This window comes from Girardinichthys multiradiatus, chromosome 6 (assembly GCF_021462225.1).
Source record: "Girardinichthys multiradiatus isolate DD_20200921_A chromosome 6, DD_fGirMul_XY1, whole genome shotgun sequence".
Taxonomy (NCBI): Eukaryota; Metazoa; Chordata; class Actinopteri; order Cyprinodontiformes; family Goodeidae; genus Girardinichthys; species Girardinichthys multiradiatus.
This window is the reverse complement of record NC_061799.1, coordinates 10,174,954-10,202,948: the sequence shown is the minus strand read 5'-3', so window position 1 is coordinate 10,202,948 and position 27,995 is coordinate 10,174,954. Positions and strand designations below refer to the sequence as shown.

Below are 27,995 nucleotides of genomic sequence, written 5' to 3'. Positions count from 1 at the left end.
GCTGTTCTTAAGCTTCTCACTATAGCTTCTCTTAGCTGCTTTGATCTCTTTTGTTAGTTTATTCCTGGCCTGCCTGTACCGCGCCCAATCTCCAATGCTGTGAGCTTCTTCCTTTTCCCTGCGCAGATTTCTGAGGTGTGGAGTAAACCATGGCTTATTGTTCCCAAAAGTGCAGAAGGTCTTGGTCTGCACACACATGTCCTCACAGAAACTGATGTATGATGTCACCACATCAGTTAGTTGGTTTAAGTCAGTGGCTGAGGTTTCAAAAACAGTCCAGTCTGTGCATTCAAAGCAGGCCTGTAGCATCTGCTTTGATTCCTCAGTCCACTTCTTGAGGACTTGGGGGAAGTGGGGAGAGCATAATGCTCAGTGTAAGGGTAGTGTGTCTGTTTTTTCTCTTTCATTTTATTTTAACGTTACACACACGCTCTCATGCAACCACACAGCCTTTTGGGGGAGAAGGGAATGGGTAGCATTCCTCAGTTTGCCCAGAAGGGAGAGCTGCCGTAGCTGGACTTGCTGCCTTGGGCTTTCTGCTGCATACTGCTGGACTGATTCCGCTGACCAGGACCACCCTGTCCGTCTTGCGTTAGATGATGGTGCAGCATCTGGGAGTGGGGTTGTTGGTGTGGAGGCAGGATGTGCAGAAAGGGAGCAGGAGCATAGCCAGGAGCTCCACCATGGTTCATGAGGCCTGTTCCTTCGAGGGCTGAAGGCAGACTGAAGGGAGGCGGTGTCCCTGTGTGGAAGCCTTGCTTGTCAAACGACTGTGTTTTGCTGTATATGGAACCTCCCATGTCAGGAACTCCACCTCCCGTTTCCGATCCGGATAATCCTTTCCCTGGGCCGCTGCCTGCTGATTTGGCCTGTAATTGGGCAGAGCCTCCGTATTCTGCCTTACTGTATTCCCCACCGTGAACTTGAGACAGGTCATCAAAAGCTGCGCCGTAGGCATGCTGCCCGTAACTTGGCTGATGCTGTTGGTGGAACTGGCTGGAGGGGTTGGCCAGGCCCATTGCAGGCTGCTTGGCAGAAGTTGGAGGCACAAACACTGTGGGGCCATACTGGAATGCTGAAGGAACGCCAGGCATGCCACCATAGTAGGGCAGACCGGCGTATCCATAGCCAGGTGGTTCTGTGTCTGCTGACCCTGGTTCTGACCCTGTCCTTGAGTTCCTGCTGGCTGGGTCTGTTGGGGATGCGACTCCACGCTGGCTATAGATAGGCTGGTTGGGGGAGCCAGGGACGAAGAGTCATTCCTGCCAAATTTGGTTGCATCACCAGAGTATGGATTATTAGCTAGGCTTTCTCTTCCAGGGAAAAGGACAGGTGACAAAGGGCAGACCCGCCGGAGTCCAACATGCACCAAGAACAGGTCCGACTTAATGCTGGCAATGTGGACCAAAGTCCTACTCCGCTTGTACAGAGACCGGATGGCCCCTTCTTATGAAGGGGGACCACCACCACCAAATAAAAAATAAATAAATAAAATTTAAAAAAAGGAATGGGACATATAACATCAGTGAGGAAAATACAACATCTTTCACTACTTTTAGGAGAAAAGTATACTCTGTTTTTGCGGCACTAGTGGCGTTTATTTTTCCTTATTTTTCCAATAGTAAGCTAATAGGAAAGGGGTAGAGAGAAGGAGAAGCAAAGGTCGCCTGAGCCAGGAATCAAACCCACAACAGCTGCATTGAGGACTGAAACCTCTAAATAAGGGTCATACATTTTACCCTGCACCACCACCTCACCCCCAGAAGAGTACACTCTTGAAGTGGGGGTAAGATTAATAGATGACGGAGCTGTAATTGGATGCACGAATGGATCCTAAATGCATTTTGTTTTTTGGTCAAACTTATGTCCTTTAAAATTAGTTTGATTGAATGAATAAATCTTAAACATTTAGATAAGACAAAAAAGGTAACAAATTATCTCTAAGGGGACTAAATACTTTTATCACATCACTGAAGCTCCTGACATGTTTGTGTCAGATTTAATTGTTGATGCCAGTTAACTTTGTTCCTGGGATCTGTGGTGGGATAATATGGCACATCTCCCATGTTGCCAAAATGTCTGGTTTTGATTGCTTGATCATTTCTGGTTGAAGTTCTGCTGTGAAAACCACTGAGACTGTTTGATTTATGGGCAGTAAAGTAATTTAGAGAGGCCACTGGGTCGTTGCGATTGTTGTGGTACTCTCTCTGCTAACTTTAGGGTATCTATTTTAGTCTTCACTGGGCTTACAAAATTATTTAAATCTGATCTCAAATCTGAACGCCACAGATTCCATCTATTGCTGTGCTCGTTTAAAATTGGCAGGGTGCCTCTCTCCAGTGGTGAATAGGTGGGAGGCGGGGCACACCCTGGACAGGTCGCCACTCCATCACAGGGTGACACATAGACACCCAAAACAACAATGCACACACACACTCACACTAAAGAGTGCCCAACTGACAAGATATGAAATGACATGGCATATTTTTGCTGGAATATCTAGAGAAATCTCACACATCCATAAAGAAGAACATGCTCCACACAAAAATACTCAGGCTACGGTTTAAACCCCAGACATTCTTGATGTGAGGCAACATCAGTTATAACTGCTCCACAGCTTCCACCATGCCACTATTTATTAAACGACGATGAAGACAAAACGGAGAAGTTTGATGACACCCTTAAAATCTTAGATATATACAAAATACAACTAAAAAGGCTTTCACTTTCTTTTCATGCCTGTATAAGAAACATATAAGTGTAGAGGAATCTGAGAACTGCCTCAGCTCTTGAAAAACAGGCATTCATAAAAGGCTGGAAAGTTGACAGATTTGTTTGTTTCACAAAGGCAATTTATGTTAGATGCAGAAAGAACACAACTGATGACATTATTATGCTCTTTAAAGGGTTGTCATTCAAAAATTGCAATACATTTTATTAATTTAGCATACATCTTTTACAGTGTTGTATAGATGCTTCTTATTAAAAATGCCAAAATTACCATGTCAGTAGAAGATGGATTTTATACAATTAAACTTGCATATTAGAAAATTAATTAACTAGGCCTAAGCACAGGTGATAGCTGAAGGGGAAAAAAAGAAGAAAGGAAAATATTAAGGTGTTGCACTTTTAGCTTCAGCCACATTGAGATGGGATCACAGTTTTCATCTGCTAGATCAGGGGTCTGCAATCTGCAGCTCCAGAGCCACAAGTTTCTCTGTGGCTTACTTAATATATGAAAGGATGAAATATTGTTACATTTGTTTTTTTGTTTGTTTTTATTCTTTTGTTCTGTGCCCCCATGAAAAAAGCCCTGGCCCCACCCTGGCCCCCCTGGTAAATTTGGTCTAGAACTGCCGGTAGTGTATATTAATTACACAAAGGGAAATACTGCAAGCCTTTATTTCTTATGATTTGGATTATTATGGCTAATGGATAATAAAAACCAGAAATTCAGCTTATCAGAAAATTTGAATATTTACATAAGACCAACAAAAAAGGACATTTTAAACAGAAGATGCACTCCATACGTGGTTAGTCCTCCTTTAGCATGTATTACTGCATCAGTGCAGCGTGGCATGGAGGTGATCAGCCTGTGCTCCTGCTGAGGTGTAATGGACACATCGGTTGCTTTGATGGCAACCTTTAGGTCATCTGCATTGTTGGCTCTGGTGTCTTTCATCTTCCTCTTGACATTTATAAATTTAAGTCAGGCCAGTTTGCTGATCTATCAAGCACAGTAACACCATGGTCACTGAACCCCCTTTTGCCACCTTTGGCAGTGTGGACATGTACCAAGTCCTGCTGGAAAATGATGTCAGCATCTCCATAAAGCTTGTTAGAAGAAGGGAGCATAAAGTGCCCAAAAACGTCCTAGTAGATGGTTGTGGTGACTGTGGACTTGAGAAAACAAAGGGGACTAACCCCAGCAAATGACATGGCTCCCCAAATCATCATGACTGTTGAAACCTTACACCGGACTTCAAGTAATGTGATGTTGTGCCACTTCACTATTCCTCCCGACTCTGAGACCGGATTTCCAAATGAAATGCAACTTTATTTCAATCTGAAAAGAGGAGTTTTGACCACTGAACAACAGTCTCCTTCTTTTTCTCCTTAGCCCAGGTAAGATACTTCTGACATATCTGGTTCGGGAGTGGCTTGTAATGAGGAATGCAGCATTTGAAGCCCATGTGTTGGATCCGTGTGTGCGTAGTGGCTCTTGATGTGTTGACATCAGCTTGTGAAGCCTTGTGAACACCTTCAAGAATTCTTCAATGGATGTTGCTTAATAATCCACTCAAGGCTACAGGTATCATTGTTGCCAATGAACCTTTCTCTATTACATTTCTTCCTTCCACTCAACTTTCTATGAATATACTATAACTTTTGCACAATGTCCTACACTGAATTTTGGGTTTTCATTATCTGTACTCATCACTCCATGTGTGCTAAATCTATATATGAGTTTCACTTTCTGAAATGAGTGGCAAAAATGACTTTTTCTTACTATTAACATTTTTTGACCTGCACTTGTGAATTCTTGATACAATTTGTCATATTAATATAAGAAAATATTTTAAAATCCCATTGTATACAAATGAAACAAGGTTTTTCTATATTGTTTCTCTTTTCAAGTAAAGGCTTATTTTTCCACATAGATTTTGTGGACTCCATTCAAGTCACATGCAGTCTACCTATCACAGCAAGGACAAATGCAGTAGAGCATAAAATATATAGATTATCTGCAGACAACAGCCACTTTATAACAGAGCCTTTATAATTGATCTACAAATCTTTATGCAATCATGCTCTCATATGAACACATACATGCATTAAACACAAGGTCACCTTGCTTATAAATGAACATAAAAAACTGTCATCTCTGTTTTGTACTGAGCAGACTCAAAGATAAGACTAGCAGTTGTTAGAAGTAAATATGCATCATGACATCACTGTGTATATTGTGGAACGTTTATGTAACATCTGTGGACATTCTAATAATGTTCCCTAATGAAGTTCCTCAGTGTTGACATCCAGGTCAATTAATGGTCAAGGTGGTTCAAGCTGAAAATTCCATTCATACACATATTCTAATATAAGTGGTTGTGCAAGTCCAAGCCACTTGGTGAGTTAGTTATTTGGAAGGAACAGAACAGATAACTTACACAAAGACGTTGGGCACGGAACATGGACAGTGTTACAGGCATGGAGCAGGCAGGCAAACAGTGACATGGAGCAGGTAAACCAACAGTAGGAACCAGTGGCAAGCAATAAAAAGAAGAGAGTTTAAATAAAAAGGCAGGGTGGAGAAATGACCAATGAACTAGAAGATCAACCAGATGCAATGTGGAAAAGCTGCTGGCAGGGAAAATGTAAAGCAACTGAAGAAGGAGGCTAATTAACACAGAAGAGTGCAAATACAGAGAAGTAAAAGAAATATCTAAACACAGGAATGAATTACAAACCTAATCTGCAATGAATGAACTAAAATAACAGCCACTAGTAAACAAAAACCTCAGGGAAGAAACAGATCCATATAAAAACTTAAACACCTTACGATCATGACACACATACGTAGACATACTGACAGCAAGAAATCATGGGTGAATGTGTTGATAGTTACTGTGTTTAAAATCAGTGTCAGGTTTCATGTGCACATGACAGCAATTTGCAAAGCTTTTCCAGCAAAAGATGTTGTAAAAAAAGTCTTATGTAGTGAGATAAATTTTATTTCAGCGATTGTCATTTTGAAAAAATTGCTTTTTTTAACTAGTTGTAAAAAGTCGTTAAAGATCAAAGCAAAATCTAGAATGCTTATTAAGTTGAGTATTATTGTTTGTTATTCTGCTTTTTTTAGATATTAGCAGGTTAATTAATTGTACTCTCGGCTCTGTTAGCTAGCCTGCAATCCACTGCTTTGCAGAGTTGCCAAACTAACTTCCTAGCATGCAAACTCTTCTTTCCAAGTATCCTTACTTTAATAGAAGCAGAGCTTTTAAATTCTACACGCTACAACTTTTAGCCCAGCCAATTCTGTGTCCTATAAAAAAATTTAATGAGTAGGAGGCTGGTAGTGCACTGAAATAGGTAGGGGTGGGGCGATCGTAGAACAACTGCTACATACACTCTGGAAGGTTTTCTTGCCTTTAATTAAAGGAACATTAAGGCATAGGAACAGCATGATAGAAACTGTTTGTATCTTTGGAGAAAGGTAACCAGCCAATGCTTACTCACCACTTGATTTCTCAGTGCAGCTATATCCAGAATTTCTGTTTGCTAACTAGAATTGAAAGAGATGTTTCAACTTGTAAATTGTTATAATCATGATGGACTCTTAGTGAATACACTCATACACCATATTTTGCCTCCTCCTCTCCTTATGACACTTGGATAGTTTGGTCTCCAACAGCAGTCATTTATGCAAACTCATTATTGAATGGAATTTTGTTAAAGGTGACTGTGTGCTTTGACCCCCTACGCTTCGTCTTTGATGAGAAAGGTGGGCTGTCTGTACTGAATGTTGCACTGTGTAATGGAAAATGAGTAAGTTATCTCTTTCAAATTGTTGGTCTTTCATGGGTGAAATGGAAATCTTTTATGTTGGGCGAACGCAAAAGGTCAAAGAGCGAGAGAAACCCGCCAGACTTCAGGCTCAACTGTTTAATTATTTTCTATTTCTGTCTTTTATGTCCAAATGTGAAAGTCAGCAAGCCACAAAAATGACATTTGCATTTGAAGTGATATTGAGGAAAAATATTAATATTTAAAGGTGAAAAACCTACATATTAAATATGCATATAACATTGGATTTTCCATGCAAATACATGCACAAAGGTGTTGTATTATTATCACACACTCTTGCAACACTGCTAAGATGTAATTTTCTCCCTTCCTATTTTCCTAGAAAGGTCAGAGGGTTCACAAGTTGATAAAATAATTGTAATATACAGCAGTGAAGGCCCAGCAACAGAATTTAAAGAGAAAATTTGTAACAATATAATTTTACTCCACCAGATTCACATGACTAGATGCTGTTTTCTTTTTTTTTTGTTGTTGCTGTAATTCAGTAAATGTTGACACATAAATCTGTCACTGCTGAGGACCAGCTAGCCTTCTTGGCAATTCTGACATTTTATGAAATAGTGGTCGGCACAAGAAAAAATAGTGAAAGCAATCGTGGCTATCTACAAAATAGTTTTGTAACCACTGAACATAAGGTTGTTCACAAAAGACAAATTGTTTTGTTCCACACGTAGTAAATCACCAAAGCATTGAGTCTATTCTGCTGCTCCTCAGGAAGCCAATTATGCACTTTTGGCCTGTCCAGCTAGTTAGAGGACAGAGAGGAAATGTTACATTTTAACACTCTTGCTTTAAATATAAATACATACACATATGGAAGAAAACAACAAAGATATTTGTTGGGTTAAGTATTTGTTAATTAATTTTAATTTCATATTTATCAAAAATATTGAAATGAAATTTTCCCTTGTCTGGAAGATTTTGATGAAGCACTGTCTTTTAGATGTTAGGAGATCAAATCAGCACTGGGACAAATGACTTTAAAATCCCTAACTCAATGAGTCTAAATGGTTATCAAAATCTGATCAAACCTTATCAATAAAAATGACTCATCTGAAGATCAATTCTTCTCCTTCCCAGGGGTCTAAAACTACACTTAAAAAGAAGGTTAGATCTCTTATAATTTTTTTAACCAATGCTTACTTACAGTTGAGACCATATATGTCCATACACTGCAAAAAAACAAAAAACAACCCATAAACATGTTTTTCTCACTGTCTGACAGAAATTCATACAAACACTTTTTGTTAAGGTTAGTTAGGAATACCAAACTAATTTCTCTTTGTAAATGTGAGAATAATAAATGGGATTTTTTTGTTTACATACGTTTCCTTAGTATTTGGAAGAACTGGACAAACATCCTACCACAAGCAACTTCGGGCGATTCCTCCTAAAAGAACTGGTATAACTAAGTCTTCCTTAATTAGTTATGAATAATTTTAATTTGAAGGTAAATACTTCAAAATAATTAAGCTTCATTATCCCCTGTTTTGTCTTATACAGGTCCTTCTCAAAAAATTAGCATATCGTGATAAAGTTCATTATTTTCTATAATGTAATGATGAAAATTTAACATTAATGTATTTTAGATTCATTGCACACTAACTGAAATATTTCAGGTCTTTTATTGTCTTAATATGGATGATTTTGGCATACAGCTCATGAAAACCCAAAATTCCTATCTCACAAAATTAGCATATTTCATCTGACCAATAAAAGAAAAGTGTTTTTAATACAAAAAAACGTCAACCTTCAAATAATCATGTACAGTTATGCACTCAATACTTGGTCGGGAATCCTTTTGCAGAAATGACTGCTTCAATGCGGCGTGGCATGGAGAAAATAAGCCTGTGGCACTGAGGTCTTATGGAAGCCCAGGATGCTTCGATAGCGGCCTTTAGCTCATCCAGAGTGTTGGGTCTTGAGTCTCTCAACGTTCTCTTCACAATATCCCACAGATTCTCTATGGGATTCAGGTCAGGAGAGTTGGCAGGCCAATTGAGCACAGTGATACCATGGTCAGTAAACCATTTACCAGTGGTTTTGGCACTGTGAGCAGGTGCCAGGTCGTGCTGAAAAATGAAATCTTATTCTCCATAAAGCTTTTCAGCAGATGGAAGCATGAAGTGCTCCAAAATCTCCTGATAGCTAGCTGCATTGACCCTGCCCTTGATAAAACACAGTGGACCAACACCAGCAGCTGACACGGCACCCCAGACCATCACTGACTGTGGGTACTTGACACTGGACTTCTGGCATTTTGGCATTTCCTTCTCCCCAGTCTTCCTCCAGACTCTGGCACCTTGATTTCCGAATGACATGCAGAATTTGCTTTCATCCGAAAAAAGTACTTTGGACCACTGAGCAACAGTCCAGTGCTGCTTCTCTGTAGCCCAGGACTGGGGAATGCGGCACCTGTAGCCCATTTCCTGCACACGCCTGTGCACGGTGGCTCTGGATGTTTCTACTCCAGACTCAGTCCACTGCTTCTGCAGGTCCCTCAAGGTCTGGAATCGGCCCTTCTCCACAATCTTCCTCAGGGTCCGGTCACCTCTTCTCATTGTACAGCGTTTTCTGCCACACTTTTTCCTTCCCACAGACTTCCCACTGAGGTGCCTTGATACAGCACTCTGGGAACAGCCTATTCGTTCAGAAATGTCTTTCTGTGTCTTACCCTCTTGCTTGAGGGTGTCAATAGTGGCCTTCTGGACAGCAGTCAGGTCGGCAGTCTTACCCATGATTGGGGTTAGGAGTGATGAACCAGGCTGGGAGTTTTAAAGGCCTCAGGAATCTTTTGCAGGTGTTTAGAGTTAACTCGTTGATTCAGATGATTAGGTTCATAGCTCGTTTAGAGACCCTTTTAATGATATGCTAATTTTGTGAGATAGGAATTTTGGGTTTTCATGAGCTGTATGCCAAAATCATCCGTATTAAGACAATAAAAGACCTGAAATATTTCCGTTAGTGTGCAATGAATCTAACATATATGAATGTTAAATTTTCATCATGACATTATGGAAAATAATGAACTTTATCACAATATGCTAATTTTTTGAGAAGGACCTGTATTAGAGTCAAATCCAAGGGGCGAAGGCTTTCATATAAAGAAAATGATAAAACAAGTTGGAATTTCCAAAATCACAGCCTACTTTTGAGAGTGCTTTATAAATGTATTAAAGGCCTTGCACATTATTATATCTATCTAACAAAAATTGGTTTGTCCTAACAAAGTGTTTTTCACTCTTAAAATGACTTCCACAGTGAAGAAGAGACTGTGTTGGCTGCTGCACCACCCATCCATGTTGAAAATGCACTTGGACAATATGTGCGACTAAAGGACCGATATATTCTAAAACACAAATCAAATAATTTATTCATTTGTGTTGTAAAGGATCCTTTTATACTACCTATAAGCCTTATGGCAAATGGGAATTATTTTGCCTTTCCTTCAAAGTCATGACTGTATCAATGAACTGCAACTCAAATGTAGCAGTCTAATGCCCCTTTTCCACAGCTCCACTCTAACAGCAATGGTGGTAACAGTGGTAGGGGTTCGTTCTGTTACCGGTAGATGCTTGTTTGAACCCCCGCTCTGCCTGTCTCTGTCGTTGTGTCCTTGGGCAAGACACTTCAGCCGCCTTGCAAGCTGATGTTGGTCAAAGGACTTAGTGGCGCCAATTGTATGGCAGCCTCACTTCTTTCAGTCTGCCCCAAGTCAGCTGTGATTACAATGTATCTTACCACTGTCAGTGTGTGAATGTGTGCATGAATGGTTAGATGATTGTAGTGCAAAGTGCTTTGGAGACCACAGACTTGATAAAGCGCTATACAAGTGCAGGCCATTTACCATTTTACTCCAATTGGTCTCACTCTTCTCGACATGGAACCTGTTGTGTTTGCACTGACAGGTAGAGTTATGGCTTGAAGCCCTGCCGCCTATTAACGTTACTGTGTGACACCCTCCCACAGTCCTGGCTAAGCGCTAGTTCAGAGCGAGGCAGATGTCACGGGAGGCGCCAGAAAGAACTGCACACGTAGTTGCTTTGACCCCCGCAGGACCAAGAATCTAGGGCAGTGGTCAGAAATGTGATGTGGAGGATGTTTGCTTGAAAAATTTACAATTTTGGGCATTATGAGGAAGTTTTTGTCTCAGCCATGACAATAATGAGGACAAGGAGTTTAAAGTGATGCAGACACTTTAATTATGGGCAGTTGCTCTCTGCCTGCTCCCTCCTGCAGACAGTGGTTCGCTTAAGGACCGTCAAAATATTTCCAAACCAAACACGTTGTTTCATGGTTGTATTGTTTTGGGGGAAATGTTTGTGTCTAACCAGCTGATTTTATGTGTGATCAGCTGATTTAGGGTGTTATTAAATACTATTAAATACGTGTAATTTAGACCGCTGATGTGTCATTTTTCTTGCAGCCTACAGGCATGGTTTATGATTTGTAAAGAGTGGTTTCACCCGCTCTGGCCATTGCAGTCCTTAATATTATTGTAGTCTCTCTATAGTTTTATTAATTTTTCTCTGCACTACCTCTTTGAAAACCTAATTTCTCCTCGTCCCATGGCCAAGCTATCCAGGTGTACTCACAATTATCTGATGTGGTAGATTGACACATCTCAACTAGCTATATCAGTCTGCCAGCTTCACTTTAAAGTAGGAACATGGACTTTGTTTGGCTGAGAAAACAGTGACAAACTTAACACAAACTCTTGTGAAAATGCAGTTTAATATCCTGAAAATATACACGTATCCCGGGTATAAGAGTTTAAAGTTTGAATTGTTTTAGGCAGCAAACTCCAGCCAAAAAGGCCTATATGACTGTCAATATGACTCGCTGTAAGCATCCCCCTGATCCAACAGTAAGACATCCTTTTACTACAGGCAAGGTAAATAAATGGCCTGCACTTGTATAATGCTTTATCAAGTCCAAGAACTCCAAAGCGCTTTACACTACAATTGGTCAGTTGTGAAAGCTGCCCCGGGCCCTGTTATGCCCAGGGACACAACCATTGAGACAGAGAAGCAGGGTTTCAAACCGACAACCCAACGATTACAGGACGAACCCCTACCATCTGAGCCACCATCACCCCACATCTAATACTGACAATAACATCACAGAGCCTTAATGTAAAAAATCTGAACTATATTTTTAAGCCAATATTTTTAAAAGTATTAAAGATTGCAAGAGTTTTTTGACTTCTATAGCTCCTATAATTGCCACGAATTTTGCAAACAGAGAAAAACTGAATGCATAAAAAAGCTCATGAGTCCAAAAATATCCCACGTAGCAACACTGCTATCCACAAGTCCTGTACTGTGTGTCTGTGCGAACCATTGCATTTCTTCACTGCTTCAGAAGTCCTCCCAGTGAGAAGAAGCTTCTGTCCTGTTTACGTCCAGCTTCTCATGATCTCATCACTCTATTACTGTTTTTTCCCTCTTCCGCTGACTTCCTTCTCTCCTGTCAGCCTTGGTTAGTGTGTTGTCCTGCAGCTCTAGGCATCCCTGGCGGCTGTTCACAGCACTAATGGGGTGCAGAGAATAAGAGAGATGTGTAGAGGAAGAGACAGGCGATTGAGGTATGAGTGGTGGTGAAAAGGGGGTAGTGATCGATATCAGGGCCTCATGGGGAAAAAGCAGCACAGCAGGTGTACAGCAGGTGATGCATTTTGGCTCTAGTTTCTCCTGCAAAAGTCAAAGTGGACCAACTTAATCCAATCAACTGTACAGTGCTCATCAACAGGGACTTCATCTATCATTGATTCTGCACATTAACACAGATTTTTTTTCTGTGTGGATGCTTTTTAGGTTAATTCCAGAAGGAATGTGTATACTTCTGGTCTAAACATGAGAAATGTAACTAGTGATAATATTTGTGACCAACTGCATGCATGCTGCAGACATTCAAAGTGAAACACTACTGCAAGAAGGTGATGTAAACATTTAGTTCTTAGTTGTTTTTGTACTGCTGTTGAAAGTAAGTAGGAAAAAATACACAGACTCTATCAACTATACTGGTACTGGTGGGGGAACAACCAACTTCATAGCATAAGTGTAGTTTGACAAAGGCTGCTGCATCACCTGTAACCTTGCAAAGAACTGTCTTTAATTTCACAGGAGCAGAGCTGTAACTGTGTGAGTATAAAGATTAAGAGAAGTAAACAGCTCAATTAAACAGTTTTCTATTCTACTTGTGGCAACACAAAGGTATGAGATTGTTTAATTGGTGCTTTGTCCTTTAAATTTAATATTCCCATGATAGTTAAGATAGTTATTACAACTAATCATGTAAATTAACATAATATTTAAAACAAAAATGTATATATTGTCATAATGTTTATGATATATATACTATGCAAATTTTATTTAAGGGTGCAACATATTTTGGGCTGACAGTTTAAACCCTGAGTAAAATTTGTGAAAATATGACCTTCAGCAAAGCATCACAAGACGTCTCAGTATCAATCTGCGGATGGATTGGTGGCCTCAGCCCAATATCCGATCAAACAGTGCCATCAGTGTACGTGTCAGTACCTATACTGGATTGGAGGTGCCCTATCTCTGATTAATGTATGGGAAACATGTACAGGAAAACATTCAGGGCTGTAGAGGACTTTTGCACCACTGAAGTCACCGAAGAATACTTTACTATTACTTTAATATTTCTGTATTGTTTACAATATAACAAAAGGGATGGAGTTCAATTTAAAACTCACAATGGCTGTAGGTTACATGCAGGGGTGACCAAACAATTAACTATTGTAGATTCAGGGTATAATCTGCACAGCCTTTATTAAACAATGCATTTGTATTTCAAAAGGTCAAACTTCAGTTTTTGGAATCTTTTTGAACTGCAAAGTTTTTAGGTTTACCTCAGCCTCTGTGAACCAAACAGCAGCTTAAAAATAAGAACAGATTTGACTCTTGCCATCAGTGAATCTAATACAGTGACAGTAAGATGAGATCTCCTTTTTTGCCCTTTTAAGAATCACCCTTCAGTTACTTTCTGTGCTTTTTCTACCAACACTCATTTTGTATTAAGGGTACTTGAGCTAAAAAAATTCCCATCTGCAACTACTTCACAATTCAGCAGCTTTTGCCTCAAGATAAGAGCAGAGATCAGCTGCACGGTGCTTCCAAATAAGATTTGTAGAGGGGACCCAAACTCATATCCACAGTTCTACATAAATACCAAAAAGGAGAAGCATTTACATAGTTATTACTTGTGCATCACGGCATTTTAAAATGCAAATCTAAGATGAGCACATTCTACTATGAGGGTTTTAATAGGTACGTTCACATTTCATGCATACACTTACTGCTATTTTTTCATATATGTCAGGTTCTTAGCCTGTGGTTTATTTTGTTTGTGAATTCACAACCAGGTGTAAAAATTGGAACACCTCATTAAATCTTCAGTTCTTTAAAAAATGTTTATACTGATGTCTAATTTCCTTTTTCTATCTCTGGAAAAGAGGTGATTTAATGGCTGTTAAACAGAAATCAAACAGAAGTCAAGCTTGTGTTACTTAGTAAACACAGAATATTGTGATCGACTGTATCAAATGCAGCACTGACATCTAAGAGGACAAGTACAGACACAAGTCCATTATCTGAGGCCATAAGAATATCATTAGTGACTTTCAGCAGAGCTGCTTCAGTGCTATGATGAGCTCTGAAGTCTGACTGAAACTCTTCAAACAGGTCAATGCTGTGTAAATGCTCACACATTTGATTAGCAACTATTTTCTCAAGAATTTTAGATAAGAATGGAAGATTGGATATACAGGTCCTTCTCAAAATATTAGCATATTGGGATAAAGTTCATTATTTTCCATAACGTCATGATGAAAATTTAACATTCATATATTTTAGATTCATTGCACACTAACTGAAATATTTCAGGTCTTTTATTGTCTTAATACGGATGATTTTGGCATACAGCTCATGAAAACCCAAAATTCCTATCTCACAAAATTAGCATATTTCATCCGACCAATAAAAGAAAAGTGTTTTTAATACCAAAAACGTCAACCTTCAAATAATCATGTACAGTTATGCACTCAATACTTGGTTGGGAATCCTTTTGCAGAAATGACTGCTTCAATGCGGCGTGGCATGGAGGCAATCAGCCTGTGGCACTGCTGAGGTCTTACGGAGGCCCAGGATGCTTCAATAGTGGCCTTTAGCTCATCCAGAGTGTTGGGTCTTGAGTCTCTCAACGTTCTCTTCACAATATCCCACAGATTCTCTATGGGGTTCAGGTCAGGAAAGTTGGCAGGCCAATTGAGCACAGTGATACCATGGTCAGTAAACCATTTACCAGTGGTTTTGGCACTGTGAGCAGGTGCCAGGTCGTGCTGAAAAATGAAATCTTCATCTCCATAAAGCTTTTCAGCAGATCGAAGCATGAAGTGCTCCAAAATCTCCTGATAGCTAGCTGCATTGACCCTGCCCTTGATAAAACACAGTGGACCAACACCAGCAGCTGACACGCACCCCAGACCATCACTGACTGTGGGTACTTGACACTGGACTTCTGGCATTTTGGCATTTCCTTCTCCCCAGTCTTCCTCCAGACTCTGGCACCTTGATTTCCGAATGACATGCAGAATTTTCTTTCATCTGAAAAAAGTACTTTGGACCACTGAGCAACAGTCCAGTGCTGCTTCTCTGTAGCCCAGGTCAGGCGCTTCTGCCGCTGTTTCTGGTTCAAAAGTGGCTTGACCTGGGGAATGCGGCACCTGTAGCCCATTTCCTGCACACGCCTGTGCACGGTGGCTCTGGATGTTTCTACTCCAGACTCAGTCCACTGCTTCCGCAGGTCCCCCAAGGTCTGGAATCGGCTCTTCTCCACAATTTTCCTCAGGGTCCGGTCACCTCTTATCGTTGTGCAGCGTTTTCTGCCACACTTTTTCCTTCCCACAGACTTCCCACTGAGGTGCCTTGATACAGCACTCTGGGAACAGCCTATTCGTTCAGAAATTTCTTTCTGTGTCTTACCCTCTTGCTTGAGGGTGTCAATAGTGGCCTTCTGGACAGCAGTCAGGTCGGCAGTCTTACCCATGATTGGGGTTTTGAGTGATGAACCAGGCTGGGAGTTTTAAAGGCCTCAGGAATCTTTTGCAGGTGTTTAGAGTTAACTCGTTGATTCAGATGATTAGGTTCATAGCTCGTTTAGAGACCATTTTAATGATAAGCTAATTTTGTGAGATAGGAATTTTGGGTTTTCATGAGCTGTATGCCAAAATCATCCGTATTAAGACAATAAAAGACCTCAAATATTTCAGTTAGTGTGCAATGAATCTAAAATATATGAATGTTAAATTTTCATCATGACATTATGGAAAATAATGAACTTTATCAAAATATGCTAATATTTTGAGAAGGACCTGTAGGTCTGTAATTTTTTAAGTCATCTTGATCAAGCGAAGGTTTCTTAAGTAAAGGTTTAATTACAGCTAACTTAAAAGTCTGTGGTACATATCCATTTACTAAACATAGATTAATCATATCTAAAATGGGGCTGGTAATCAGAGGGAACACTTCCTTAAATAATTTGGTTGGGATTGGGTCTAACATACAAGTTGAAGGTTTAGATGAAGCTAATATTTCTGATAACTCAGGAAGCTCCACAGGATCAAAACAGTCCAAACACAAATCAGATTCTACAGTTATTTCCAATGTTGTCTCACTTGCTGAGGATGAAGTAATCATCTTTGGGAGTATGTCAATGACTTTATTTTTAATAGAATCAATTTTATTTCAAAAGAATCCCATAAAGTCATGACTGATAAGAGCTAAGGGAATGGATGGCTCAACAGAGCTATGACTCTGAGATTAGAGTTTGGACATAGAGAGAATGGAATGGGCTCTCTGTAGTCCTGACCTCAACTCCTCTGGTTATGCCGTTTGTGCTGGCTGAACCATGACAAATGCTTGATGAAGAATGGGATGTCTTCCCAAAGCAGTGTGTGAGCAAGCTGCAGACCTGTATGACGGGAAAGTGCCAAGATGCTCGTTGTTTTTCCAATCACACACTACAGAGGCCCCCGTTTGTTAAATGATCAAATAGTTAAACTGCACATAAGTCTTGGTTTTTCAGACTTAAACCACCTAAACCAATAAATGACACCAAACAAGAATCAGTAGCAGAACAAGCTGCCTGATGTTGGCTGAGAGGATTTGGCATGTGTTACATGGGTGCAATCTATATTCTCAACTCTGCTGCTAAACCCACAAATGCAATTTTTCTTTTAACAAATGTAACATCATTTAAAAATAAAAAAACTGGTTTTCCAATTATATATTTATTCCCAAGAAGCTTTGTTACAACAAAAAAATAATCAATCAACCACACATTTCCTTCTCTGGTTCATTGTGTTGACAAAACAATATGATTTACTGTTATTTTAGAAAATAACTGGATTCCCAGGGTCATTCCCTTGAGATCCTGAATTTGGCTGTATCTAGGATTAGACTGAGGTAAGAATTATAACCAGTGTGGGAAGCCACCTTTATAAACACCTCTGAGATGAGCCTTGGTAAATCACAAGTATTTATCTGAGGGGCCTTGAGACGTTTTGAGCACTGGGATTCAGCAAGGCTGCAACACAGCCAGTCTTGTGAAATTCCCTGCTGACTGGGTGGGCCACAACTATCTCACAGTCATTCCCTATTGACTCATTCCAATTAAGAAAATGGTTGTTTGTCCTTTTTGGTATCACACCAGTCACACAAGTGATGCATCCTTAAAGCTTTTTCCAGTTGACTGTGTTTACATTCCCACCTTTACAAACTGGAGGATTTGTGGTCAATGCATTAGATTTAGGATTTCTTGAACAAACTGCCTCCTCCCTGTTGTGGTACAACATGGATCCTTTTGGCAAATAACTAAGTGCTTGTAACTGATGAAGTCAGAAAGTATGAATGAAACCAGGAGATAATAATAGACAGCTTAACTTCATTTTTATTTATATTTTCACAACATATTTCAGCCTTTAGAGGTCAAAAGGACATCCCCTGTCCCCTGTCACCTAATTAATTCAAACTTTATTTCTTGAGCATGATTTAAAACATAAAGTACTTTATATCCAAGACAAAATAAAAGAAAGATCAAATACAAACACTCAAAGGATTATTAAAAACTGTTGAGTCAAACACTTGGAAAAGAGATAAATCTCTAAATCAGGTGTGATTTAAAACAATCAAAGTCACCCTAATGTTCAAAGGAAGAATGTTCGAAATCAGAAAAAGTGAACTGAAACACTAAGTGTAATGCAATGCTATTGCTGCTGATAAGAAAGGAATAAATTGGCTTTTACAATATTTTTAGATAAAAATAGCAACAGTAAGCCATATGGATTTGTTTCTCAAATTTGTGTTCCTTGTCAAAGATGATGTCTAGATTTTTTTGCAGACTTTTATGTAAATACCTAAGCTCATGATAGATTTGACAGTATTGTAATATTATTTAAGGGAAAAAAGAAGCATATTTGGAAAAAATCAAGAGCCATCCAGTTATTAATCTGTGCTAAGTATTTGAGTAGAGTAATGATCTTGGTCAAATCAGCAGGCTTCAGGGATTTGTGGATCAGTGCATCAGCAGCATTGCATTGATAAGACACTCAGGTACCAAGTATTAACTCCAGTGACACGCCACAGATATGGGGTGTTAGAAGAGTTAGTCTTACCAGTTGTCACATTAAAACTTTGGGTTCACTAAGTAGGAGATGAACCAATGAAGTGCAACAACAGAGATCCCAGCCTAGTCAGTGAGTGTGGGATATTTATTGTAACTTAGATCTGAAAAGAAGTTGTAGACAAGAGAGACTGAGGAGATTTTGATTCTGTTTTTTTCTGCTACTATACAGAGATTATTTCTTAATTTATTTAATATCCAGCAAAAATAGGTTTGGTATTGATTCCTCTAGAATTTTGCATTGGATCCTCATTTTCCTCAGAGGAAACAAAGTCTAGACAGTATCCTAATGCTGTAATGCTGCCCCTCCTGGTCTCAACATGTTTGCCATGACTGAAATTCCAATGGAGTAACAATCTGAACTACTCCCTGGTCAGATCTGCTTCAGGCAGATGTATATTTTTATAGTAAAATACACACAAAAAAAGTAGATTGAATATTTTGTCCTAGAGAGGTAACCGGTTCCATCGTAAATTAGCAAGAATGAAGATTGCAGACTTGGGATTTCTAGTGTCCAATTCTGCAATGTGTCCCTCTGATAAGAACCCCATTTCATTATATCCTGCCTGGGGGGAAGATGTAGTTGCCAGCAGAAATTAAGGAGGGAAATTGTCTGACAGAAAGGGCAAGTTTGAAAATGAATAATTAGTGAGAGAGAGAGAGAGAGAGAGAGAGAGAGAGAGAGAGAGAGAGAGAGAGAGAGAGAGAGAGAGAGAGAGAGAGAAAGAAAGAAAGAAAGAATATCCCACCTGAGCTAAGCATGTGACTAGGTTCTCCATGCTGGAGACTCCTTTAGGCTTTCATTACAATACAGCCTTTTCAACAACGCATTTAATACATTGTGTTCAATACTTATCCCCTGTGTCTTTCCAATTTTTTACCCATAACTTTATTTACCCTCCAAGTCCATGACTGTTTTCGAGACATCTGTCCAGTCAGCAGTCTTCACCATGATTGTGTTGCCTACTGACTGAGACTGAGAGGCTATTTAGAGGCTCGGGAAATCTTGGCAGGTGCTTTGAGATACCTAGATTAGGGTGTGACACCATGAGTTAAATAAAACATTCACTAATATTAAAAAAAGGTCACTCTATGTGTAATGAATCCATATGATCTATGAATTTCACTTTATGAAATGAGTGACAAAAAAACATTAACCTTTTCATAATTCAGATCTTTTGAAATGCACCCATTATAACTGGAAGAATCTATATTGGCATTATATAACCCAACATTTCTTCTAATTGCTGAGCGACTCTTCCTATGGTGTGTTTATCTTTGGTGATGAGTCCCAAGCCTTTGAGGTTGGAAGGCCTCCTTGTGATCACCTTAATACTTAGTTCTCCTTACAGATTCTCTGTCAGATTCAAATTCGGACTCTTAGTTGGCTGCTTCAAAACATAAAACATACTTCAATTCAGAAGAAACATGCTGGTAAAATAAAAAAATCAAACCTAAATCAAACCTAAACCTAATGTCTCCCAATCCTGCCTGAAAGCCTGTGCAAATCAACTCGCTCCGATCTTCACAAGGATCTTCAACAAATCACTGGAGAATGGGAGGTCCCCTCCTGCCTCAAATGATCCACCATCATCCCGGTTCCCAAGAAACCCACCATCCTAGGATTAAATGACTACAGGCCTGTAGCCCTGATGTCTGTGGTCATGAAATCTTTTGAGCGGCTGGTGCTGAAGCACCTGAAAGACATCACAGGCCCCCTGCTGGACCCCCTGCAATTTGCTTACCAAGCAAACAGGTCGGCAGATGATGCTGTTAACTTAGGTCTACACTTCATCCTGCAACACCTCGACCACCCAGGGAGGTACGCCAGGATCCTGTTTGTAGTCTTCAGCTCGGCCTTCAACACCATCATACCAGACATCCTCCACCAGAAGCTCACCCAGCTCAACGTCCCAACCTCCACCTGTCAGTGGATCATCAGCTTCCTGACGGACCGACAGCAGCAGGTGAGACTGGGGAGCAATCTTCTCCCGATCCAGATCAATAAGTACTGGTGCCCCCCAGGGATGTGTTCTATCCCCACTCCTCTTCTCCCTGTACACAAATGACTGCACCTCAGCGGACTCGTCCGTGAAACTCCTTAAGTTTGTAGACGACACCACTGTCATTGGACTGATCCAGTGATCCAGGACGGTGATGAGTCTGCATACAGACAGGAGGTGGAACGGCTGGTACACTGGTGTTGTCAGAACTACCTGGAACTCAACCCACTCAAGACTGGGGAAATGGTGGTGGCCCTTCGGAGAACACCACCCCCATACACCCCCCTCACCATCCTCAACAACGCCGTAGCAGCTGTGGACCACTTCAGGTTCTTAGGGACCACCATCTCTGAGGACTTGAGATGGTCTTCACACATAGACAATGTTCGAAAGAAGGCCCAGCAGAGACTGTACATCCTGAGGCAACTCAAGAAGTTCAACCTTCCACAGGAGCTGCTGGTCATCTTCTACACTGCCATCATTCAATCTGTCCTGTCTTCAACCATCTCAGTGTGGTTTGGGTCATCCACAAAACAGGACATGTCCAGACTGCAACGAATAATCAGGAATGCAGAGAGAATCATCAGGGCTGACCTTCCCTCCATCCAGGACTTATACAGGTCTAGGGTCAGAAAAAGAGCTGCTAAAATCTCTGCAGACCCCACACACCCTGCACATAAACTGTTCAGAGTTTTACCTTCAGGCCGCCGCTACAAAGCACTGTTTACTAAAACCAGCCGCCACAGAGACAGTTTCTTCCCCCAGGCTGTTTCTTTGTTGAACATTCAATAGAATACAAAACAACAGCATACAGATGTTGCAAATGCGCCTTTTTATATGTGTATATTGTACATTGTAAATATGTATATTCTGTAATACAAAAACAAAACCAAAGAGCAAAGTGTACCGGAGTCAAATTCCTTGTTTGTATGTACGAACTTGGCAATAAAGCTGATTCTGATTCTAAATCTGCCAGGGGTATGAATAATTCTGGGCTTAATTGTAAAGTAATTGTGAATATAATATTACTTAATATATTATATTAAATATATAATTAAAATAAAATGTATATAATTTTCTGAACATTTTACATTACACCCAGTTATACATTTACTATATTATCATTGCTTGTGGTGATGACCACATGTAGAGTAGAGGAAACTTATAAATGAAATAAAATAAATTCAATAACATTTATAATAAAAAATAAAATAAGATGTAACTACCCCTGATCAAACCAAAATAACTATCAGGAACCTCCTGCAGGTTAAATAACCACATTTCCTTACATTATTGAAAATTACTCTCAATCACAGGTTCAACATTTCCTAGACGGATATGAATTGATGCTTGATCAATATGAAATGTATGGCAGCTCCTTTTCATACCCCTTAAAGTCAGGGCAGCAAAAAAGGCCACAAAAGACTCAGAACAACTATAAAGAGACTTGAGGAGGCCACGAATTAAACATGCAAAAAGTTCACTCAGAACAATAATAAAATGACCATAAATTTATTCAAATGAGCGAAAACAACTATAAACAGAGCTAAAATAAACACACGGAGATTCCAAACAACTAAAGACATTAAGAAAGACTCAAAATGGCAGCAAAGAGAAAATGACCACAGAGAAAACACAAAAGGACTGAAAACAATCCCAACAGACACAAAACTTTAAAAATTTAAAGCAGCTAAAGAAAAAAAAGATTTAAAACAGAAATGAGGAAAGTTGAAAAACCATAACGACACCCAAAATAAAGGAAGTAGTACAACATGAAAGAGCCTCCAAGGGGGTGGCGCTGGTGGTGTAGGGATTAAGTGCGCAACCATGTGCAGAGGCTATAGTCCTCAATGTGGCTGTCCTGGGTTCGAGTCCCAGACCTGGCGACCTTTGCCGAATGTCTCACCCTTTCTTTGCCCTCTTTCCTGTCTACCTAATCTCAATAACTGAAAAGTAAAGGCCTCTAGTGCTGCAAAAAAAAAAAAAACTTTAAAGAAAGAACCTCCAAAAAAATCATATAAAGACTCAAAACAACCATAAAGAGATCAAATGATTTCACACGGCCATAAATAGACAACTAAAAAGAGACTCAAGTACACCAAAATGTACTGAAAACTATGAATAAATTACTCCAAATCATCTTTAAAAAACTTAAAACACAAAAGGAGATTCAACGCAATCAAAACGAGACTAAGCAGTCAAAAAATGACTAAAAACAACTAAGAAAATACATAACTTACATAAGTACTCTGGTGCCTGTTATGAGTTGAGAAATTCAAAGACAACCATAAACCATCTAAAATTAACAATAAATGGACCCAAAACAACCACAGAAACACTCAAACTAACCAAACACTGAACACAACCATAAGCCCCAAATAAAGCTACCTTATTAAAACAACCCTGCAGAACAAACAGGCACAAAATGAAACACACTTGCAAAATTTTAAAAATAAAATGGTTGTTTGGTGCTGTGTGAGACACATCTCAGGCCTTTTCCCTTTTACAAGTTTGTACCACTGGTTCTGGGGTCTCGTTAATGTGGACTGCTAGCAAAGGTATTTCTTAACTTTAAATCCCCACTTTCTTACTATGCACACAGAGTTTTGCATGTTATATCACAGCAGCATGTAATGTTATAGGACAACAATCTGAGTGTGTTTTTGGAAAACAACAGGAATAAAATGTTGGAAGAGGCAAACTCATTGAATTTTAAGATGAAAGCAGCAAAGCAATCCAAGCAAGGGGTCTTTCGCAGTATTTTCTTACTTTAGGTAAACATGCATACACAGTCCTCAGATAGATCTGTTTACTCACCTGCTTCTGCTGGCAGCCAGAGCAGAATGCAGCCACTAAGACACTGGAATACCAATCATGTTTAAATGTTTTTTTATTAGTTACACAGTTCAGATTATAAATGAGGGCTCTCCTACTTTCAAGGTTTTATTTTAGCAGTAGATGCACAGTTAGAGGTATCTGATGTCAGCAACAATCCCTTGCAAAAGTAACCATTCCATTTAAACCTTTTCACGTTGTGACACAAGACAACTACAAAACTTAAATGTTTGTGGAGAACATTTTGGTCTATAGTGTCATGACAGCATCACTATGTTGCTGCAGATTTGTCAACTGCACATCCATGAAGCAAATCATCCGTTTCACTACATTGGTTGGCTGTAGTTTTCTGACCCTTAGGCAGGATTCACTTTCAAACAGAAGCTTACCTCAAATTAATGAGCGTATAAAGTTTATATTAATCCAAGTGTTTTGTTCCAGGTTGGTTTCTAGGAGTAGAGGAGAACAGATTAGTATTTGCTGGGATGAAAGGTGAGTTCTTGATGTCAGTAATTTTCAGTGTGTTCGTACTTATCTGAGACTGAGGGAGACCCTAGCGAGAGGTTTGGAGATTGCAGATTGGCCCGGGATTCCCAAGAGGTTGCAAGTGTTCTATTGGAAGTCTGGATCTGAAATGGAGCATTCAACGCTAAACAGTCAGGTAACAGTGGAATTAGAGCCAGAGGCAAGGAGCTGCAGTTTACGCAAATGGCGCTAGTTGTCATCTAGTAATGGTTCCTCAGAATGCAACCATGGTTCTGAGCTTGAGGCTTTCTTGGACTAACTTTGCTGTCAGCTTCTTAAATGCTGCTAACCTGTTGAGCTGACTATATGCAGGGTAGGCAGCAAAACTCAGGTAGGCTGTGCTCTGTTGCTACTAAAAGGGTCCGAAGTGTACCAATAAAATGTCCCAAACACTAATATATACGGTGGCCGGGAGGTGCAAACCAACATCAAAATCTGAAACAGTTTTACAAAGCCTGAGACAAATTTACATTTGAGAAAAAAACAATTACAGTTCAGGAAACAAATTTACGTTTCAGAAAACACTTTAAAAAAAACACGAAATACATTCACAAATAACAAAATCTTACAGATAGGGAATGTTCCAACTCCTTCCACCACCGAAGGGTGCCACAGGGTAGCAGACCAGCAGCAATTTAATTTCCCTATGGGATTAATAAAGTATTTTTGAATTGAATTGAATAGCCTCTAAGATGCTGCCACGCCGGCTGCTGCTGTTTTTGCAGAAGCAAAAGCTGAGTATCGGCAAATGGGTTGTCATTATAGTTAGCTACTGACTGTTATTCAGTAAATACTTTCAAATGATGATGTCATTATTAGTTATTATGTAGTAAACAGTGTTAGACCCATAATATAAGGTGGCTGTATTTGCTTGAGATGTAAACTATGTCATAAATAGCATTATGTGTATGTATAACGTGCTGAAAGGTTGATAAAGAGGCATTCCACAAACGGTCGGTTTATTATAGATCATGAATGGTTACTGTGATGTTACTCACAGAAAATAAAATGAATTATTTAAAAACTCGCTGGAAGTTTATTAATGCTTTTGCTCCCTAAATGGCAAAACACAACCCAGCTTTCTGTGCTCTCACTCAGTTACCCAAGTGGACTTCTGTAAGTGGGCAAGAGTATGTCCTCTCTCCTCTATTATTGATTTAAGGTCTGAACAGAGCATGCTGGACTGTTATAAATTGTTGAGGAAACCAATAAAGGGAAAAAGTAAACAAAGTTTAGAGATAAGTTGGACAGTAAAATGAGAGGGGGAAAAGGCCTAGGCTTTAATTACTTACACTTCTGCAAAGATTCTGTACTAACAGTTGATGTGAACACGGTGCCCTGCAGAAGTATTAAAACCCTTTAACTTTTCCATATTATGTTACATTCTAATCACAAACATTGATGTATTTTATCAAATTCTATGTAATAGACCAAGTCATTTTTGTAAAAGGGAAGGAAAACGAGGTATGATTTTTAATTTTATTTTGCAAATAAACATCTTAAAAGTGTGGCGTCTATTTCTATACAGCCCCACTGGGGCACTACTTTGCAGATCAAGCTTTCACTGCAGTTGGAGATTTTTAGGGGTATGTCTCTTTACAGATCTAGAGACTAAAAGGTTGGATGGAGAACATATATGAACATCACCACCACAGTCAGACTATAAAAGTTGTCAAACTGAAACTTTGCCTTGGCTGATAGAAAATACTTAGTGAACACAACAACTGACCAAAAACAAACAATCCCAGAAGTTTCACATTAACCAGGAGGAAATTGTTTCTGATGATACAGAAAGGGTTGATATCTAGATCTTCATTGAGCCTCTCAGGTAACTGGTTCATTTTTCAACAGTCTGATTGCGGTGGTAGGGTTTGGACTATGGCTCCAAGATGGCTTACAGATCCTTCTCAAAAAATTAGCATATTGTGATCAAGTTCATTATTTTCCATAATGTCATGATGAAAATTTAGCATTCATATATTTTAGATTCATTGCACACTAACTGAAATATTTCAGGTCTTTTATTGTCTTAATACAGATGATTTTGGCATACAGCTCATGAAAACCCAAAATTCCTATCTCACAAAATTAGCATATCATTAAAAGGGTCTCTAAACGAGCTATGAACCTAATCATCTGAATCAACGAGTTAACTCTAAACACCTGCAAAAGATTCCTGAGGCCTTTAAAACTCCCAGCCTGGTTCATCACTCAAAACCCCAATCATGGGTAAGACTGCCGACCTGACTGCTGTCCAGAAGGCCACTATTGACACCCTCAAGCAAGAGGGTAAGACACAGAAAGACATTTCTGAACAAATAGGCTGTTCCCAGAGTGCTGTATCAAGGCACCTCAGTGGGAAGTCTGTGGGAAGGAAAAAGTGTGGCAGAAAACGCTGCACAACGAGAAGAGGTGACCGGACCCTGAGGAAGATTGTGGAGAAGGGCCAATTCCAGACCTTGGGGGACCTGCGGAAGCAGTGGACTGAGTCTGGAGTTGAAACATCCAGAGCCACCGTGCACAGGCGTGTGCAGGAAATGGGCTACAGGTGCCGCATTCCCCAGACCTGGGCTACAGAGAAGCAGCACTGGACTGTTGCTCAGTGGTCCAAAGTACCTTTTTCGGATGAAAGCAAATTCTGCATGTAATTCGGAAATCAAGGTGCCAGAGTCTGGAGGAAGACTGGGGAGAAGGAAATGCCAAAATGCCAGAAGTCCAGTGTCAAGTACCCACAGTCAGTGATGGTCTGGGGTGCCGTGTCAGCTGCTGGTGTTGGTCCACTGTGTTTTATCAAGGGCAGGGTCAATGCAGCTAGCTATCAGGAGATTTTGGAGAACTTCATGCTTCCATCTGCAGAAAAGCTTTTTGGAGATGAAGATTTCATTTTTCAGCACAACCTGGCACCTGCTCACAGTGCCAAAACCACTGGTAAATGGTTTACTGACCATGGTATCACTGTGCTCAATTGGCCTGCCAACTCTCCTGACCTGAACCCCATAGAGAATCTGTGGGATATTGTGAAGAGAACGTTGAGAGACTCAAGACCCAACACTCTGGATGAGCTAAAGGCCGCTATCGAAGCATCCTGGGCCTCCATAAGACTTCAGCAGTGCCACAGGCTGATTGCCTCCATGCCACGCCGCATTGAAGCAGTCATTTCTGCAAAAGGATTCCCGACCAAGTATTGAGTGCATAACTGTACATGATTATTTGAAGGTTGACGTTGTTTGTATTAAAAACACTTTTCTTTTATTGGTCGGATGAAATATGCTAATTTTGTGAGATAGGAATTTTGGGTTTTCATGAGCTGTATGCCAAAATCATCCGTATTAAGACAATGAAAGACCTGAAATATTTCAGTTAGTGTGCAATGAATCTAAAATATATGAATGTTAAATTTTCATCATTACATTATAGAAAATAATGAACTTTATCACAATATGCTAATTTTTTGAGAAGGACCTGTATATGGCTTTCATTTTGCATGGTAGTTTTAACTTGCACTTGTAGATGTAGCAAAGAACTGCATTAATTGACAATGGTTTGGGGAATTTCATGATCTTATTCATTTATTAAAAATCAATTTCAAATCTTCACTGTGGAAGAATTTTGCTGTCACACAGATAAATTGTCTGGAGGTATGTTTTAGGCTAGATTATTTTCAGTTATGGTCAGTTTGGTGCAGATCAGATGATATATGTGGAAATTTGAGCAGAAGTTATTTAAAGGAATCATATCAAAATTTCCTATAGTGCCAAGGCCACAACGCTGATAACCTGTCAATAGAAAGTTGTTTGGGTCAAGAGGGTCAGTAATGGACACAAACATGTGACTTCCTGGTCTGAATATGAGCATGTAATATTCTTACCAGACCGGATATGCATTAATCCTCTCTAACTTTTTACCTGTGAGTTGCAATAATCTGATGTTTTACGGCAGGAAGTCGAAGTGTGAGATCTGGCCACGCCCACTACTCAGATGACATTAAATCCCCCATGCCTTCAAAGCATCCTGAACAAGTTTCAAGCTAAATATTATCATCTCTAGGAGGGGTTGGCTCAAATGTAAGGACTAGAAATGGCAAAACCGTGTCAAAATGGGGATTTTAATTTCAAAATGGCCGACTTCCTATTTGTTACCAAAAAAAAACTCTGATGCACCCACGCATTGCAAGTCTCAGGGAGACTTCTGTACTGAATTACTTGAAGTAAGGTCAATGTGGAGGTATGCTCTGGAGTTGCTTTTTTATGGCTGGCATCTGTGTGACCCTTAAAGTTCGTACATTTTCAGCAGGCCTGATGCGTGTGCAAAATTTCTTGACTTTATCAACATATTTAG

General features: G+C 39.8%; 1 protein-coding gene across 1 annotated transcript in view; it reads right to left on the bottom strand.

Annotated features, from left to right (window-relative positions):
• Positions 1-407: 407 nt before the first annotated feature.
• The window catches only part of LOC124869794 (ubiquitin-associated protein 2-like), a 28,938-nt gene continuing 1,350 nt past the window's right edge, over positions 408-27,995 (bottom strand). Inside the window, 2 exon segments of the mRNA XM_047367923.1 lie at positions 408-1,184; positions 1,187-1,313. Coding sequence (XP_047223879.1) covers positions 483-1,184; positions 1,187-1,313 — 829 coding nt within the window. The 3' untranslated portion in view covers positions 408-482.